At 41.6% G+C, this 18,889-nt stretch overlaps 1 protein-coding gene across 1 annotated transcript in view; it reads right to left on the bottom strand.

Annotated features, from left to right (window-relative positions):
• Window positions 1-18,889, bottom strand: part of LAMC1 (laminin subunit gamma 1) — a 127,949-nt gene that overhangs the window by 44,942 nt on the left and 64,118 nt on the right. The window contains exon 2 of the mRNA XM_019427433.2: window positions 230-534. Coding sequence (XP_019282978.2) covers window positions 230-534 — 305 coding nt within the window. The remainder of the gene's footprint in view (window positions 1-229; window positions 535-18,889) is intronic.

The raw sequence follows: 18,889 nt of genomic DNA, 5'->3' as shown, positions 1-18,889 counted from the left end.
GATAGAAGAACATCATTTGGGAAGCAGGAACAAAACGATTCTTCTTCCCATACTGAGCATCTACAGGAGAGCAGGATAAAATCCACCTGTCCGTCCTGCTGGGGTAGATTCCACACCCACCCCCTCCCTCTGAAGTGGGACCAAAGGCCCCCATACAATCCATCTTCCTGCATCCCGTAGGTACATGGAACAACTAACCGGAGGCAAAGCTAAATTCTGGATGCATTACCTGCAGCACCGGACTATTGTCGAAGTTGTAGGCACTCGGCCTTCCTTCTAGGGTTGAAAAGGCCACATTGCCTCCAGTCAGAGGGGAAATATCACTGAATTCATCTGTGCACAAGGCCTGCTGCTCATCTCCTCCTGTCCTGATGAAGCCACGGTTTGCCTTCGAGTAGGTGTTCTCGCAGGAGCCGCTGTAATACTGGTAAGGAATCCAGGGCCCATCTTCCCGTGTGCGCTTGTAAATGGCGAAGCTCTCCGGGCGGCTGGTGTGGAACTTGAGGCGCACGTATGTGATGTCAAAAGCTTTTCCTGTGAGACAAACAAGACATTCAAAAGTCATACATAGGAAGCAAAGAAATTCCCTCTCTTCCCAGTTTGCTTTGGAACTTGACGAAGAGAGAACACAAACTGCCCTGTGCACCCTGGACCAAGATGGTTCCAGAACACACGACACATTGGCTGTGTCCATTAGGCAATTGGAAACCTGGAAATAGTGGGTGTTTTCCCTGAGAAATGACAAGTTATAGTTGGGTTCATAAGTTGGCTCATAAAAGCTTGTTTAGGACATGCATTGTTGAAATTTTGTTTGCCATGAAAAATGGTAGCACTGTACTTCTATCAAACAAAAGCAAAATTGAATTAGAAAGTACATTTATTCTTAATGCTGGTGCTTCAGCATAAACAATTTAATTAAAAAAAAACAGAAAAGAAAATTTTTGCTGACTTTCTAGATCAGTATTCTGGAAACTTTCAAGGTATTTAAAAACTCACTCTATTAACTGTAATGTTACTTCTTGATGCAGGAGGACTATCTTCAGCACTATTCTTCTACTTATCCACCAAGTTAAGACAGGGATTTGAGAAAGAGAAAAGGACAGTGATTAAGAGATGGGGCAGGGAGTAGAAAAGGAAGAAAAAAAATTCCTCTAGCAGCTGAACAAAGAGAAAAAAAGGGAGAGAGAGAAAAGGAGAATGGGAGTTTAAAGAACTTGTTTGAATATGTTCAAAGGAGAATATGCAAGATCTGAACAGGAAAAGTCGGCAAAAGGGACGAACTGGGCTGCTGTCTTCTGGAGGAAGAGCCACCGGTCAGACAGCTCCCTGTGGCAGCCAGGGTGTGGTCTGATGGCTGGGACACCTTGGTTGCCAGCCAGTGTGCCTTCAGGTGGGTCAAAAAGACAATGTGCAACTGTTTTTAATCACCTTTCATTCACAAATTGGGTCTTTCTCTGACAATGTTTATCCTCTGCAACTTCCATGCTATAGTGAAGATTACAGACCGGCCAACAAGTATTTATTGGGCACAACTACATGTTCAGTCCTACACTATACACTTTGGGGCACAGAATGTGTTAGACATAAAAGGTCCTTGCACTCAAAGACCTTACAGTCTTTCCTCCCCAAGTGGATTAACTCCACAGGAAGAACCAGCTCAGTCCTCTCTTATAAAGCTCACAGAAGAGGAACTCCTGCACACTCTCAGAAGTGTTGAGGAGAGACTTCTGCCATCCTCTTACTTCCATGTACCTGCTCATCCTCAGGGGACGAGTGATGGTCACGTGTGGCCTGGAATCTCCTCAGCTCACTCTCCAGCTGCCTGCCTAAGGTCCTGTCCTGGACTCCTCAATGCAAGGCAGTGTGTCTGCCTCTGTGCCAGGGAGGCCTGCTGTTGTCCTACTACTAGATGCGGGACTAAGTGGGTGAGTTCAACTGGGCTGGAGAGGAGGGGACGGGGGGAGAGCAGAAAGCCCATGTAAGTCATGTGTCCAGGCTCTATTCTTTAGTCCAGTATTATCTACAATAAACTAATATGATGAGCCATATCTAACTATTTCTTAGGCGGTCTAGATCTTAAAAGAGAAGTTTAATTAACTGTCCCCCATATACACGAAACGCACATACAATTTTGAACACAAAGGTGTGTGGCATGATGGAGAGAACGCAGGACTGGGCGTTATGAGACCTGAGCTCAGGTCCTGGCTCCTTCAATGACTAGCTGTGTGATTTCTGTTCCACCATTTTCTCCTCTGCAAAAATGAAGGTGATGACCCCTGAGCCCTTTACCTCAAAGTGTTGTTGAAAGGACAAACTAAGATCTTACGTATACCTGGTTAACTGTAAAACTCTATACAAATATAAGGCATTATTATAATGGAGTTTAGAAAAAAAAAATCCTGAATTAGGATCCCGACTATGTTCACATGTAAAGGTCTGACTGGGCCAGGGACTACCTAGTATAGTTGCTAAAGAGTAGTACACAAATCTGGATCTTCTACCTAAGATGCAGTACTACATTTTGTTGGACACAGGTTATGAAAATCCAGTTTGCAACTGTCTTGTTAAAAGAATGAAAATTTAACCTCTATCTCTGCTGTATCAAAACCGTTAAGGTGTGTTCCCTTTGAATGAGGGCGTGGATTTTTAATATAATATCTATGGCATGCCAGAGATGATCTAAGACATTCTGGAATGGTGAAACAATTGAGTTCTCTTCAGGACAGGTGGTCTGGGATGCTCAAAGGCTTACTCACTAACCTGTGGATTACAGATTACCCTTGCTGTTTCTACTCTCTCTGTCTCCATTTCTGACATCTCATTGTTCTTTAACAACCCAACCTGCAGGAGACTGGATCAAAGGAGAGAAGATAAAATGGAGCTGGGTATGTTGTGTTCCAGACTAAAATCGGCATCACAGAGCCACACTCTGAAAGAAATGGGCTTCTGTGGTCCCTCTCACTGCTGCCACAGACATAGCACCGGGCGGCAGGCAGAAGGTGAGTAAGCAACATTGCTACTAGCATTAAACTTTGAAGCAAACTAGTTCACTGGTGCCGGCCGCACTCACTGAACCTTGTTTTTGGAGCTGCCTTTTTCCTTCCGACCCACGGCCACAGCTGGAAGAGAAAAAGGGCTCTGCGGCAACTGGTAAAGGAGGCTCACACATGCCACATGACAAGACGGCCACGTACACTGCACTCCGAATTAGAGTCAGTCCAGTGGTGGAGGCAGACCACTGCAATTCCCCTGCGATGAGTGCTTTGACAGGACAAGTGCACAAAGTTCTGGGAGCATGGAGGAAAGTCACCTAACCTGGACTTGCAGGGTCAAAAAACATTTTCTAGAGGAAGTAACATCAATATCCAGGACCTGAGGAATGTAGAGGAAGTACCCAAGCAAACAGGGATCAGTGGTCGAGGCAAATGAAACAGCATGTATGAAAGCCCAGAGAACACAGAGGAGTGATCACTGAGAATCAGAGTTGTGTAACACAGCGAGAACTGGAGAGAGTGGCTGGAGATGGACTCACCAGGAAGGACAGCAGGCCAGGCCTGAGGCCATGTTAAAGAGCAACTTCAACCTAAGGGCAATGGTGAGCTGCTGAAGGATTTGCACCAGGAAATACATGATCAGATTTGACTTTTATAAAGATCACTCTGGCCACTGGGTAGAGATTAGGTTGGAAGGGACAGGATTAAAAGTAGGGAGAAAAGAAGATGTGGCAATAATCCTGGAGAGATGACGGTGGCTGAACTAAAAACAGGGGCAGCCGGAATGGAAAGAAATGAGTGGATTTGGGTGAGATGGAGGAAGCAGACCGCAGTAGTAACTTGGTGACCAATGGAGAGTAAGAGGGAGCAGGAGCCACCTCTGAAAGCCTCCTCTTCTTTTACTCTGTTGACATGTTGTTTCACTGTCAAAGCTTCTTTTCCAGAAATAAGGTAGAAGGATTTAAAATAACAGTTTCCTAATTTACAAACAAGTCGATGGAGCGCAGAGCCACCCACTGAAATAGAGGACAGGGGAGGTTAAGCAGGACTGGAGGCAGCGGTAGAGGGCAGGATGGGGACATGAATTCAATTCTGGATGTACTAGTTTTGAGGTATCTGTGGGTCATCTAAACAAGAGGAAATGTCTAGTATGAAGTTGGATGTGAGTGGTCTGAAAGCCCAAGAGAGACGTCTGAGTCAGATATATAGATTAGCATGTAGATGGATGGTGAAGGTTGGGTACGGTTGAGACCAATGAAGCAAGTGTGCTGAGTGAGAAGAGAGTTGACTTTTGAGATCACTCTCAGGAGCATCAACATTTAAAGCACAGACAGCAGATGGTAGGACTACAGAGGAGGCTGTGAGGCCAGAGAGGGAGACAAGTAAGATCATCAATATCGTGGAAGCCAAGAAGGTTTGAGGAAGAAATAATCACTGGTATTAAAATATGCTAAGAGAGTCATGTAAGACAATGACTGAGATGTCCATTGGCTTCAAGCTACAAACGGGTCACTGCTGTACTTAGAGCAGTTCTGTGGGCAGGGTGGGTGGGACTGAAGATGAATGGCAGATAAAAGGTAGGATAGAGGGGCGCCTGGGTGGCTTGGTCGGTTAAGCGTCCGACTTCGGCTCAGGTCATGATCTCATGGTCCGTGAGTTCGAGCCCCGCGTCGGGCTCTGTGCTGACCGCCTGGAGCCTGTTTCAGATTCTGTGTCTCCCTCTCTCTCTGCCCGTCCCCTGTTCATGCTCTGTCTCTCTCTGTCTCAAAAATAAGTATTAAAAAAAAAAAAAAGTTTAAAAAAAAAAAAAGGTAGGATAGAAGATACAACGAGTGTAGTCACCTGCTATAACATTTGGCAAGGTGGGGGGCAGAGAATGAAGAGAAGGGGATGGAATGTAGGGTCAAGGAAGATTTTTCTTTCCTTTTTGTTTTTTTAGATAGGAGATATGAGGTTGTATTATATGCTGTTGTGGTCGAGTCAGCTGACAGGGAAAGACTGAATGTGGAAACAAGGCTAGGAAATAAGAATGGGATTCTGTGCTAATGAGAGAACTGGCTCCATACAGGAGAAAACCCGTACCCTTACTTTCTATGTAGGAGCAAATGCAAATGACTGAGTAGGTTTTAAGGAATGCAAGTTGAAAGAGTTCTGATGACTTTATTTTTTCTGTGCAGTGAAAATCACAGGTACCTGCTAAGGGGTTGAGAGCAAAGCCAGTGGGAATATCTGAAGAGAGGGTAGAGACTTCATAAGAGCCACTGTAGAGACCACAGAGAAAGTGGACTAGAGGAAAAGAATCCTTGCTGGGCAGAAACAGGGCTGCCAAGAACAGGGTACAGACTTTGCACAGATATCTCTGTGTGGGTGCAATTTTCTACAGCCGCTTCATACCCCTTTTATGGATAAGAAAATGGGACTGAAATTACATCAAGGATTTGGAATCTAATCTGAATAAATAGGGAAGCAAATACAGAAAATGGAGAAGAGTCAAGGCCTGAGTTATCTATCCACAATTACCTGTAGTCATGGATAATCAAAAACTGGGAAACTAAGGAGCTGGCTTTTATTCCATTAAACAGCTGCAGTCAAGACCTGTCATGGACAGTCGCTCTCCTCTCTTTCTCCCTCATCATACCTCCCTACTCTTTATCTATCCATCCTACTCGTTTCACAGTGGACAAAATGAAAAGATCTAGTTAAATGGTAGATAAATAGGACACAGGACCAGGTCTCCTGATTTCTAGTCCAATGATAGCTTCTCTACTATTTTTACACTGTGGGAGCATATAAAAGTAGGCAGTATGACTTTAAGGTAAAGAGGCCAAGCCAAACAATTAAGAAAATCAGTAAGTAGACGTCTGGAAAGTATTCCAGCAACTATACAACTAGAACATCCCCCCTCCTCCCCTCAACTCACCTCACGTTCATGCACATGAAGACTAACCATAGATATACACACCCTCAAGAAAATATTTAGCTTCTGAATGTTCTACTGCTTTCCCCCCTCCCCCTTACACATTCCTTCCATAAACAAAAAGACTCAAGTACAGATGTTTAGAATGAGGCACACAAAATTAACTATTACTTCCTGCTCTGATTCCTACAGTTCATGCTGGCTGAGGGAACGAGAGAAGGGGAGGCGGGTGGGGGGGGGGTGGGGGGGGGGAGTGTCTGAACAATGAGAATTCAGCCTTTGTTCACGCAGGGCCAAGCCAAGGAATTCTGCTTAAGCCTCCTACGTGGTTAAGTATTTCTAATCTTTCTGAGTAGGGGAGAAACCCTTGCTGTCTTAGAATTGGATTCAAGTACTGACTGCTGGGGAACATAAATGCCTCTCTGTTATGTGCAGCTCAGAAGAATTCCATGAGGATCTTGTGAAACAGCCCTCTTTACACTGAGGTAATGAACGACAATGGCTATACAGAATTTTCCAGAACTTGAAAATGCCCTTCCATGGCCTGAATTCAATGAAGAGAACCGGTTCATTCTAAAGTATCAAATCAGGAGTCACTGATTCACTATTCTTCTTACGTGCTAACTCCTTAGAGTCAGAAAGTGACTGTTCTCCTTGAAGTCAAACTGGACGTTTGCAGTACACAACTTCAGTAAGGTTGTGGTGCATAAAGGCAATTAGAGATGGCAGACGCTCAGGCTACTAAATGGGATTCTCCAAACAGTTAACACAAACAGGAGGTCACAGAAGGCAACTATTTGAAAACGTTTTCATTTCTGTTAGTATAACTGCTGGCTGAAATAAGAGTTCCCAGGACAACGTGTACAGCTGCGGACCAGCTGTTATTGTTCCACCTCGGCAGACAGATTGTGCAAATACGGCCTGGCCCGTCAAGATGACCCAGGGCCAAGTGAATGCTGAATGTGGGATCCTCAAGTGGACACAGATGGGTGATCAGAAAGCATAAAGGGGAACAATCACACACAGAATGTGTGGAGGTGAGATGGTGCACGGAGTTCATGCCAACCACTAGAAAACTCAGGCCGAACCACCCGTTGAAAGGCTAGTTTCTATGGCCTGAAACTCATCCTCAAAATAGGTGGTTTTTAAAAACTTATTAGCCCACTTCTTTCCCTTAAATTTTGGTGCTCCTTTTTCATCCCCTCTCTCTTGTAAATCAGCTAAATGCCAACAGTGCAAGGGGACAATTCTGTGCGAGGCATATCTAAATCAGCACAACTTACAGTCGAGGAAAAGTAACCTTCATAGCTTTGACAAACAGTCATTTTAAATTGAATTTATTGAAGCGACTGCAATGGAATTTACAATTTGAGGAAAGCATCCCTATCGAATAAACAAAAGGCTTCAACAGTGCAAACTTCCTGAATACACACAATGAGCACTTCCTATCACACATGTGCCACTGTCCCGACAGAGGCATGCTCAGATTAGTGGCGCTGGGCCATGGAGAGTTTCAATCCCAAATATACAAAGCAGGTAGATAAAGGAGCAGAGAAGATAATCATTTTAGAATTCTTTTAAAAGCTAAAATTCTGTACCAAAGGCTATTTCTAAAAGTAATGCTGTGGCTGTAACAATGGAGCTAAGGGGAAAACAGAAGTTTTGAAGTTGATTGGCAGGATCTGGGGAAGACAAACCCATAATCTCTTAGGGAAACTAGATGTTTCCATAAAGTACCAATTTAAAGTTTAAGCCAAAGAAGACAGTTCCACTCTCTCCCTACCACTCCCCCCACAAACTACTGGTAACTTGGTGCTATTGCTGAATAAGACCAAGGCACCAACCTAGTACAGCAATCCTCAAAAAGTAAAATCTTGCTGCTTGTATTACCCAACTGCAATACCCAAAAAATGCCATATACTTTTTAGCAAATTAAAGGGTCAAAAGTGATTTGGCTTAACACACTAATTAAATATGAGATCATCAGACAGCCAATGTGTGAACAGAGAGGACTCTTAACACTAGAATATCAAATAGTCTTGGACGGTACTTTCAAATAGGTGCAAATTATTATTGGAGGTCACAGATATTTTCTATCATCTAGACGTACAACAAATTTATCCTCACTTATATATCTTTATCATTTTAGTTGAAACCTTCACCAAAAGAAACAAAACTGCCAAGTAAAATTGCACTCCAAGAACTGGGCATATGCTTTATTAACCCAAACCTCATGTTTATAAGACTCAGTACCGACTCTAATTCAGGCTAGTGGGTCACAAGCATGCCTGAAATCCTTGAGCCAAGCTAAAGGAATGAAGCCAGCATTTACTCCCACTCAGCCAAGCTGAGGCAAAAAATCCACTCAGCTGAACAATAGAGTTCTAACTATTAGGAAATGACTGACATGTGGAATTTAATGGAGTTACGTAAAGAAAATAAAGAAGTTAATTATAACACTAAGGGAACAGAAATAAAGAGGCAATGAAATATAAGCAGCATGAAACCAATATGTTAAAAAAGTCTAATTATTAAGATATGAAAAAGAAAAAAGACACCATAGTTTTATGGGAGGCTATTTCTTGTTTTTTGACATCCATGCACTATTAAGAATTGACTAATTTTTTCTTTTATCAACAGAAGAATAAAGAATGGTAAAAGAATAGTGAGAAAATCTAAGGGGGAAAAGATTCTCATATACAATTACGATGATGCAATAACAGACTAAGATCGACTCTGATAAACCCTCCACTCCCCAAAGTCACAGAAAGTTGACCAACCGTGTACTTTTATTTATTTAACAACTACTTGCTAGGTGAGTTTAAGTGAAAGTCCATGAAGCTATTTAGAATACTCAATCCTTCATTTTGCTACAATGCCTTTTACTTTCTAGTTTAATTCATAATAAACCTGGCCCTGTCTTTCCCTACATACTATTGGTATCTGTCCTCAAAAGAAGAAACAACTACAAATACCGCAAAATATGTTAAATTCCAAAATATCTTTCTCAGTTTTCACAATTGCTTAATTTCTTGCCACAGCCACCCATTAGGTCAAGGATCAGAGCCAAACTGCTCTTGATAATTCCAAGTCCAAACTCTTCCATTCATTCAACAAATATTTACTAGGCACATATTGTGGCACTGTTCTAAGTATAGGACTAGAACAGAGAATAAGACAGACAAGGTCCCAAACTTGTAGGGCTGACAGCACAGTAGGGAGTGAAGTAGGTAAGGGATAGATAACAATCACAAATCAAAACAAAAATGTAATGCATTAGATGATAAATGACACAGTGAAGAACAAGGTGGAAATCATCGAGAAGTGCCATTTAATACACTGTCACCAGAGATGGCCTCACTGACCTGGATAAGGTGACATTTGAGGAGAACGAAGAAGGGAAACAGACCTCTGGGAGAGAGCATTCTAGGAAAACCAAATGCGAATACCCCTGAGGCAGGAGAATCCTGGCAAGTTCTGGGGAATGGTGAGGAGGCCAGTGTGGCTGAAGTAAGAGCGGAAAAGAAGGAAAGCGTGGGGGATGAGGTCAGAGAAACTGACGGGAAGGAGGGATTGCCAATCATGTATGCCTTGTAGGCCACTGTAAGACTTGGGCTTCTACTTTGAATGATACGAAAACCCTCTGGAGGATCTTGTCCAAGGGAGTTACATGACCTGACTGGTATTTTAGAAGGATCATTCTGGTTGCTTTACCGAGAAAAAACTATAAAGGGGACCAGAGAAAGACAAGCAGGCTAATGAGGGGCTTTTTGCACAAGGCACAAGATAATGGTAGGTTGGTCCAGGCTGGGATCAGTAAGCGGTGATCAGATTCTGGCCCCATTTTGAGGCTAGAGGGAGCCAGTTATACTGATTGCATGTGGGGTGTAAGCTGTGGTGGAAGCAACTGGAAAGATGAAGGTGCCATTTATTTAGTGAAGAATATGACAGGAACAGGTGTGGGGATGGAGAGCAAGAAAATTAGGAGTTAAGCTCTGGATATTTTGAGATACTTATCAAACTTCTAAGTGGAGGTGTCAAGTTGACAATTAATGTATGCAAGTCTGGGGTTCAGAAGAGCTCCAAGCAAGAGAGAGAAATCTGGAAGTCACCACCATACAGATAATGTTGAAAGCCATGGGGTTAGATAAAAAAAAAACACCTAGAGAATGGATATAGATAAATGAGAGGTACAGAACAGGGTCTTGGGACATACCAACATTTAGAAGTGGGGGAAGAAAAAAAGGACCCAACAAAGGAGACTCAAAAAGGAACAGCCACTGAAGCAGAAAAAAAAAAAAAAAATCAATAGAATTTCAGTGACCAAGTTTTTTTTTTCAGCTTTTCAAAAAATTTCAATCCAAGTTTATTCACATATAGTGTAATAATAATTTCAGGAATAGCATTTAGTGATTCCTCACTTACATATAACACCCAGTGCTCATCCCAACAAGTGCCCTCCTTAATACCCATCACCCATTTAGCCCATCCCCCTGAACACTCCACCAGTAACCCTCAGTTTGTTCTCTATATTTAAGAGGCTCTTATGGTTTGTCTCTGTCTCTGTTTTTATCTTATTTTTGCTTACCTTCCTCTATTTCATGTTTTTTCTCCCCTTAAGTTCCACATGTGTCCTTTTGAATCAGCACTTTTGCATCCTTTGGATAAATACCTAGTAGTGTAATTGCTGGGTTGTAGGGTAATTCCATTTTTAATTTTTTGAAGAACCTCCATACTGTTTTCTAGAGTGGCTACACCAGTTTGCATTCCCACCAGCAGTGCAAAAGCGTTCCTCTTTCCCCGCATCCTTGTCAGAGGCCAAGTCTTAAAACACATTTTAAGAAGAAGAGAATGGCCAACAGAGTCAAATACTCCTTAAAGACTGAGAAAGATGAAGACTGACCCATTGGTCACTGGATTCGACAACCTCGAGATTTACTGCTGCCCTTGACAACAACTGGTGTGGTAGAATGACAGGGATGAAAGCCAGAGAATGTGTGTGTGTGCACATGCATGTGTGAGTGTGTGTATGTGTGTGTGTCTCCAGTGGGGAGGGGCTGCAGGGATTGGAGACAGCTAATAAAAACAATTTTCTGAGTAATATTGCTATAAAGAAATAAGGTGGTAGGTGGAGGAGAGAAGGAAGGGTTCAAGAGGAAATTGCTTTAGAAGGTGGGGAGACAGTATGTGTTATGTCAATAGGAACGATTCATTGCAGCAGCTGAATTTACACTGAGCAGTGAGGCTCTTTCCCGGTGTAGATACATGAAAGTGTGTAAAAGAGACCCTCTTTGGTCCATAATAAAGTTCTTTGAGACTTCTCATAGATCTCCTTCCAGAAAGAAGAAATAATGGAATGGACAAGGGTTACTGTAAGTATCTAGATTAAAAAGTTACCTGGTACCCCAAAACCACAGAAGCTCCGGAAGGATGCTCCCCAGTAGAGCCAGCCCAGGTCTAGTCTTTCCTAGACCCATAATCTAGCCCATGATAAGGACCAACTGCCTATCAGAATCACCTGGAAAACTTCTGAAAAAAATGCAAGTTGTTGAGCCTCATCTCCTGAAATTCCATTTTTAAAGGTTCTAGGTGAGCTCCCCATATCTGTATTTTTAAAAGCAACCTGGGTGAGTTTTTATGTACAGTTATATTTGAGAAATATTGCCCTACTGTAAACTCTTCTTCATCTTGGTTCTCATGCTTCAAAGATTTAGGTAGGTAAAGAGTTCTGACCTTAGTGCTGCCCTGCAGAATGAACTTAGGCACTCATGAACAGTGACTCTGATTTTCACACATCAGTATTTCAAGGTGCAATTTACTGCAACTGTTAACTGTGCAGGCATGAGCAGTGAACCAGAATGACAGCCATCTTTCTTAAGACACATTCAGACGTTAAATTCACAGGGCTTGCTCACTTCACATCTGAGGAGGCTAGGTGACGGACCAGTTGAACCCAAACTCCCCAACATTTTCCTCCATGCCAGTTTCCTATCACTCAACTTGTATCCTCAAGGCCCTATTTCCCAGGCACGTGGAAATATACATTTCTATTTTGAGAAAACTCGCCTACTGCCAGGGGTTTTACAGTGTTGTTCTTTCCATGCAGATACTGGTCAAGATTCCCTGTAAACCAAATTCCCTATCCCCTCTGGCTTCTCTACTTCTTCCTTCCTCTTCCCAACAATTAGTAGTATTTAATAAAATGATACAAAACCAACAGCAATTCTCACTGGTAAGAAACAAATCTGGAAGCAAAGAATTAACTTCTGCTTCAGTACACTCAAAAAGATAAGAAAACACTTTTTCTTCATTGTCTAAAAGCCTAGAACTTGTTTAACCCTAGTCTGTGCCAGGTAATGTTGGCATTTTCAGGGAGGGTATTACATTCTGTTGGTTAAATACCAGTGTAGAAATATGTACTTTTCAGAGAAGAAATTTCAGGTATTAAAAATAGATTATATAGGGGGCGCCTGGGTGGCGCAGTCGGTTAAGCGTCCGACTTCAGCCAGGTCACGATCTCGCGGTCCATGAGTTCGAGCCCCGCGTCAGGCTCTGGGCTGATGGCTCGGAGCCTGGAGCCTGTTTCAGATTCTGTGTCTCCCTCTCTCTCTGCCCCTCCCCCGTTCATGCTCTGTCTCTCTCTGTCCCAAAAATAAATAAAAAACGTTGGAAAAAAAAAAATTTAAAAAAAAAATAGATTATATATATGTGTGTGTATATTTATATTTATATTTACATTTATATCTATATATGTCAAGGGGGGCCTAAGAGCAAAGTACAAGGAGTTCATATTAGTATTAGAGAGAGGGAGAGGAGCAGGGGGAGGGGAAGAAAAAAAGGGACAGAGAGAAAAGGGGGAGATTGGAGATTGAGGAATTTTAAGAACACTAAAAATCCAGACTCGATATTCTGGATTTTATTTATTTTTATTTTTATTAATATGTATTTATTTTTGAGAGAAAAAGAGACAACACAAGCAGGGGTGGGGAAGAGAAAGGGGGAGACACAGAATCCGAAGCAGGCTCCAGGCTCTGAGCTATCAGCACAGAGCCCAGTGCGGGGCTCAAACTCATGAACTGAGCCATGAGATCATGACCTGAGCCGAAGTCGGATGTTTAACCGAATGAGCCACCGCGGCACGCAGATATTCCGGATTTTAAGTACTCTCACAACATTCATATCTCATCTGTAGGGAGTGCTTTCTTTTTTCATTTTAGAAATACTTTGAGGGGCACCTGGGTGGCTCAGTCGGTTAAGCATCTGACTTCGGCTCAGGCCGTGATCTCACAGTCTGTGAGTTTGAGTCCCGCATTGGGCTCTGTGCTGTCAGTCCAGAGCCTGGAGCCTTCGGATTCTGTCTCCCTCTCTCTCTACCCCTCCCCCATTCACTCTCTGTCTCTCAAAAATATGAATAAACGTTAAAAAGAAAAAAGAAATACTTTGAGGTCACTGATCCCATCTCCTTCCACACTCAAGCCTTGGCTGACAAACTATAGCCTGCAGACTGAATCTAGCCAACCACCTACTTTGTAAATAGCTTTACTGGAACAAAGTCACACCCATTCATTTGAACTTATGTCTGCTTTCTGGCAACAAGGGCAGAGGTGAGCAATGGTGAAAGAGAATGCATGGCCTACAACATTCACTATGTGGCCCTTCAAAGAGAACACTTGCCAATCCTGATCTAAGAAATCAAAGACCATAAGAACAAAGATTTCTATTAAAACCTCTTCTTCCTCTTTTCTGCAGGGCAAACTCTGAAAATTTGGTCCAAGGAAAATTGAATTTTCCCTGTATTGCCACAAAAATATATGAAGAAAGCTTATTCTGAAATTTTACAAGATTAATAACAATTCTAATACATCTGATATAAGAATTACTTATTACTTCATAGGGAAAAAAATGCCACCTGCTTCCTTTCTGGCAAATGAACAGGCAAAAAGATGAGCAGTTAAAAAAGGAGGGGATGGAGATGTAATTCATTTTGAAAATCACATCTGTAATGACCTTTAGCCCTGGTACAGCCCACAAAAATAAATCAGCCAATCAGAAAGACAGAGGAGACAGCAGTACAGTGAAAAGCAGCACCATTTTTCCAGGCGTGGAGCACATCCCAAGTGGAGACGTAATTAGAAGTAACAGCAGTGAAAGGAGGGAAATGGAGAAATCAGCTCAAACAGCATTCATCGCTGGGAGAGCAGGAAAAATGACATGTTGATAACTGCAAATAAAGTGGAAAATGCGAGTAGATCCCATTTAGATCTCTGCGAGGACCTCCCTCCATTGTCCTCTGGATTGGAATTCAGTCCTTTACACAGGCCTCCTTGTACTTCTGCTCTTCTGAGCGGATGGACAATTTACATCATGAAAATACTCTGCCAGCTGGCACTCTCTCCACAAGTGACCGATTGTAAGCAGATGCCTTCATAAGATAAGTATCAACGAATACCCCCTTCATTTTTCATTCACCCACCCTCTTTGCAGTGGAATGGAAATGCACACCCAACACACTATCTTTTAGAAACCAAAGTTTGTGTTCTTCACGTCCCTTCATCTCTCGTGGGCCGTATTTGAACTTGCTATTGTGTTCCTGATTAAATTATGCCCCCTACCAAATATCCAATATATGTAATCTCCTTAGATTTTTTGAAACTTTTTTTTAACGTTTATTTATTTTTGAGAGAGAGAAGGAGCACAAGCAGGCGAGGGGCAGAGAGAGAGAGGGAGACACAGAATCCAAAGCAGGCTCCAGGCTTTGAGCTGTCTTGAAGTCACAAATTGTGAGATCATGACCTGAGCCGAAGTTGGATGCTTAACCGACTGAGCCACCCAGGCACCCCACAATCTCCTTAGAGTATTTGTAAACACTCTTGCACTCCCAGATGCAAGCATCTGTTTATTCTTCCTAAAGACTCAGATTAAACATTGAATATTCTGTAGTATAGCCTCAGTTTTGAACATTTGACGATCTATTGCAACAAAAATCAAAACTTCCAACAAGAAGTCAATCTAAATTATTGGTGCATTTAGTGTTACAGATTAAGTAGTCCTGTTCAAATATGCTTCTTTTCCAGTTAAATCACCCTCCCTTTAATGTACATTATAATTCCAGGGGCCCCTCGGTGGCTCAGTTGGTTAAGCATCTGACTTCGGCCTAGGTCATGATCTCACAGTTTGTGAGTTCAAGCCCCGCATCAGGCTCTGTGCTGATAGCTCAGAGCCTGGAGCCTGCTTCAGATTCTGTGTATTCCTCTCTCTCTGCCCCATGCCCACTCATGCTCTGTCTCTCTCTGTCTTAAAAATAAATAAAACATTAACAAAATTAATGTACATTATAATTCCAGAAACTTAAGTTTCTCTTCAATTAGAAAATCATAAGGAATTTCAATGTCCCTCTCCGGCAAGAAGAAACTTTTTATGATCACTACTGAAACTGTTTTTATAAATGATGTATATACCACATTCAGTGAAGGGATGCTGAAGGCAAAGAGATCATCTCACAAATTACTTACATAGCATACTTCAGGTAGGTCGGTCACATTCCCAGCACTTCAAAAACATAAGCTTTTCTTATCTGCTTTTCCTTCTACATTGAGAGCAAACATTTAGCAGTGGTATCAGAAGAAATGTTCTTCAAATCCATCCTTCACCATATTTCAAACAGACAGTGCTTCAGTTCTCATCCGAGGGAGTATTTCACACGCACCACAATGGGACTTGTTCTACCTTTCTATTTACATTCTGGAGAGCAGCCAAAGTCCTCTCTAGCTCTCTTTGATCTGATGCCAGAGCCCTGGTACCGGACACCCACCTGGAAGAAATTCCCTTAGGAGCTCCAGGACCAAAGAGGAATTGGGAAGGAGTGGGACTGTATAAACTGTATAAATACTGTATAAACCCATCCTACATCCTATCACTCCCCAGCTTACTGATCCTTGCAAGTTACTTGATCCAGTGCAAACTCCTTAGGCATGTTATTGCAAGGTATCCATAAATCTGAACAAGTGTGCTTCATTTTATACCTTCAAACCATATCCTAAAACTCTCCAGTGTAAACTAAAACTTCTACTCCAGTCTTGCCATCTTTTTTTATCCATATACCATTTCTCACTTTGAAGTTACTCCTTCCCAAGCCTACCTATCTTTCCAGGTCTAGTTCAAGTACTATGGTCTCCATGACACTTGACAATTACTTTTCAGAACACCCAACACTCACTAACCAAACCACAGAATTCAGTACTTGAATATTTACTCCTTTGTGTAAGTTTCTGTTATCCTACGAGAGAGTAACTTTTTCAAAAGCAAGGAATCTATATTTTTTGGGTATCTTCTACTAAAGGATTTTTCAAGTTTTTCTGACCATGACATATAGTAAAAACAAGCAAAACCCCACCTTATATTGCAGCCCAGAACACACACATACACACAGAACTAAAACTCAAGTTTGATGAAACAATATTATCTATGATGCAATTTGACATTCTATTCTATTCTCCATTTTATTTGTTATAAAATGCTAGTTACAGCTCACTAAATTGATTTTATGACATTAGGGAGTTGTAACTCACAATTTAGAAAACACTACTCTGCAATCCCTCAGGCACTGCCCTTGACACAAACCAGGTGCTCAATAAATATTTGTTTACTAAACTGACTCATCTATTACACAGCAGGTCAGAATTCTACAATGAAATGATGCTTTCTGGATACTGACAAAGTTTAAGGTGATGCCCTTTAAGACCTTGTTCCAATTATTTTAAAACCAGGACAATATTTTAAAAAGAGCCTTTGTCTGTGGCAGCCTTTAACAAGATCAAAGGAAAAAAAATCCTTTTCCTAAAGCTAAAAGGCTAAAGATTCCATTCATCGACACGGCATCCTTGAGACCAATCCTGCCTGAACCAGTCCTTCCAAAGAAGTTCTTTTTAGCAGCTCTGGTTCCAGAAGAACTTCAACCATGAGCCTGGGCTAAGCCTTCAGGGTGGTAGCAAGGATCTCCTCTCCATGGGATAGATGGACTAATGCCGGATTCTGGGGTTAGATTTCTACTAAAGACAAGACACTTGGTTACATACTGTTCTATCTCATGCTCATGGCACTTTTTCATTGGATATCATTGGAATTATCTTTTATTTTTGCATGTTTTATTTATTTGTCCCCCTTTTCTCCCCCAGGCATGAGAGTGACCTTTTGAGGACCAGGAGGTCTTGTCTTATCCCCGGCTATCCCTTTACTTTGAGGTATGTTTTTACTGTCTTTTAAAGGGAGAAAAATATTTGACTTGTAAAATAAGCAGCAATCCTATACGAGAAAGACAGTGGCCTAAAGCTTGATTTGCTGTTCCGTTCTTGTGATTCATTTTGTGAAAATACGCCAAAATGGACTGCGTGCCAGGCAGTCAGTTAAGGCACTGAAGATACAAGGATGAAATAAGACTCAGTCCTTGCCCTAAAGTAATTCTAGATGATATATGAGGGAAGACAAAAATAATTAAAATGCAAAGTAAGACACGTACTGTATTAGAGAGTAAGGAGCAATCAGACATCTGTGTTCTTCTCCCATAAAATAAAGAACTCTGACAAGACAAACTTGAACATCCATCTAGATTCTACAGTCTTGATTCTACAATATTGCCTGATTGTACAATCTTACGTGTCAGCAACATTTCTAATGGTACCTCTCTCACCAGATCTTTTTAATACTTTTTCTTACAATGACATTTTAGAGAAATGTTAAAAATGCGTAAAAACTGATTTCACAAACACAAATGACATCAGAGACATGATGACATCAGCTGGTTTCCAATTAACTTCAGTTCTATAAAGAAGTAAATAATTTTCTGAACATACACAGTGCTTTTGCCAATATTCTGCGCTTGGTCAAGTCCTGTATTCCCAGCCGCAGGAGAATATACTGAATAATCTGCAAAGGATAACAGAAATTAAGGTTCCATTTTTAAGGTTGAGAGTTTCTAATGACTGAGTACAGGGTTCTCAAATAACTGCTTCCATCTTTGGCTGAGAAAAAAAGAGCTCTTGGTTTTTATGTCCATAAAAAAATGAAGCAGTTCAATCTCCAGGCTCTAAACAAATAATCATACATCTCTGTCCACATCTAGCTATGAGGGACAAATGACACGTAACGTTTTAGATTAAGTTCTTCAGTAGCAAGAAAGAATGGATTTTCTGCTCTTGCTTCTCTCACTCGAAAAAGCAAATGTCTGGATCCCTTTGCAAATTAGCCCAATCTATAAAACACTGGAACTAAACTGAACTCCCACCACTACTTGGCTCCTGCCTTCTTCCGCAAGCCAAGAACAAAGACCCCATTGATTCACGTGTGTAGGCGGATTAGACTCCCAAGGCAGTCATGTAGCACATTGTTGCACAGTGATTCCATGCTGATAAGTCAAGGAAGCCTTCTCTAGATTTTTCCCCATTTTCCTTCATTCCACAGCAGTAAAAGTTCAAGTCCATATAACATAGGTGTGTGATTTAGCATAAAACAGACCTGTCTATATAGTTTTAAGTGGAGAGACAGGAGTTACTTTATTTGCCTGCTTATACTCGGTACTGTTTTCAACCCTCTTAGAGGTCTCATAAAAGGCCAGATTAAGTGGACATGTGCTAAAAGTCAAACACTCCAAGTTCTTAAATGTCCAGGGAGAACCTAAATTAATGTTAATAATAATATGATAGTATTAATTATATATAATAATGGAAAATGAAAGGAAAATAAAATGGGAAGGGGCTAAGTGGTAAAAACAACAGCAAAGGGAGAGCGTGAAGGTGAACCAAAGAGCACCAGTTTTCTCTAGAATTTATAAATCAAGTTTATAAACTTTTAGGGGCATCTACTTTCTAATTTAATTACTAAGCAAATTAGCCCAATCTATAAGTAATGGAGTATATAAGGATGAATGTGTTCTCTGCTGTCAAAAAAGTTTACCATCTAGTGGGACCGCAAGTCAAAGTGCAAC

Source organism: Panthera pardus, unplaced genomic scaffold (assembly GCF_024362965.1).
Source record: "Panthera pardus isolate Hobbes unplaced genomic scaffold, ASM2436296v1 HiC_scaffold_21, whole genome shotgun sequence".
In the NCBI taxonomy this organism is placed as follows: Eukaryota; Metazoa; Chordata; class Mammalia; order Carnivora; family Felidae; genus Panthera; species Panthera pardus.
The sequence above is the reverse complement of the archived record's forward strand: the minus strand, read 5'-3'. Positions and strand labels throughout refer to the sequence as shown.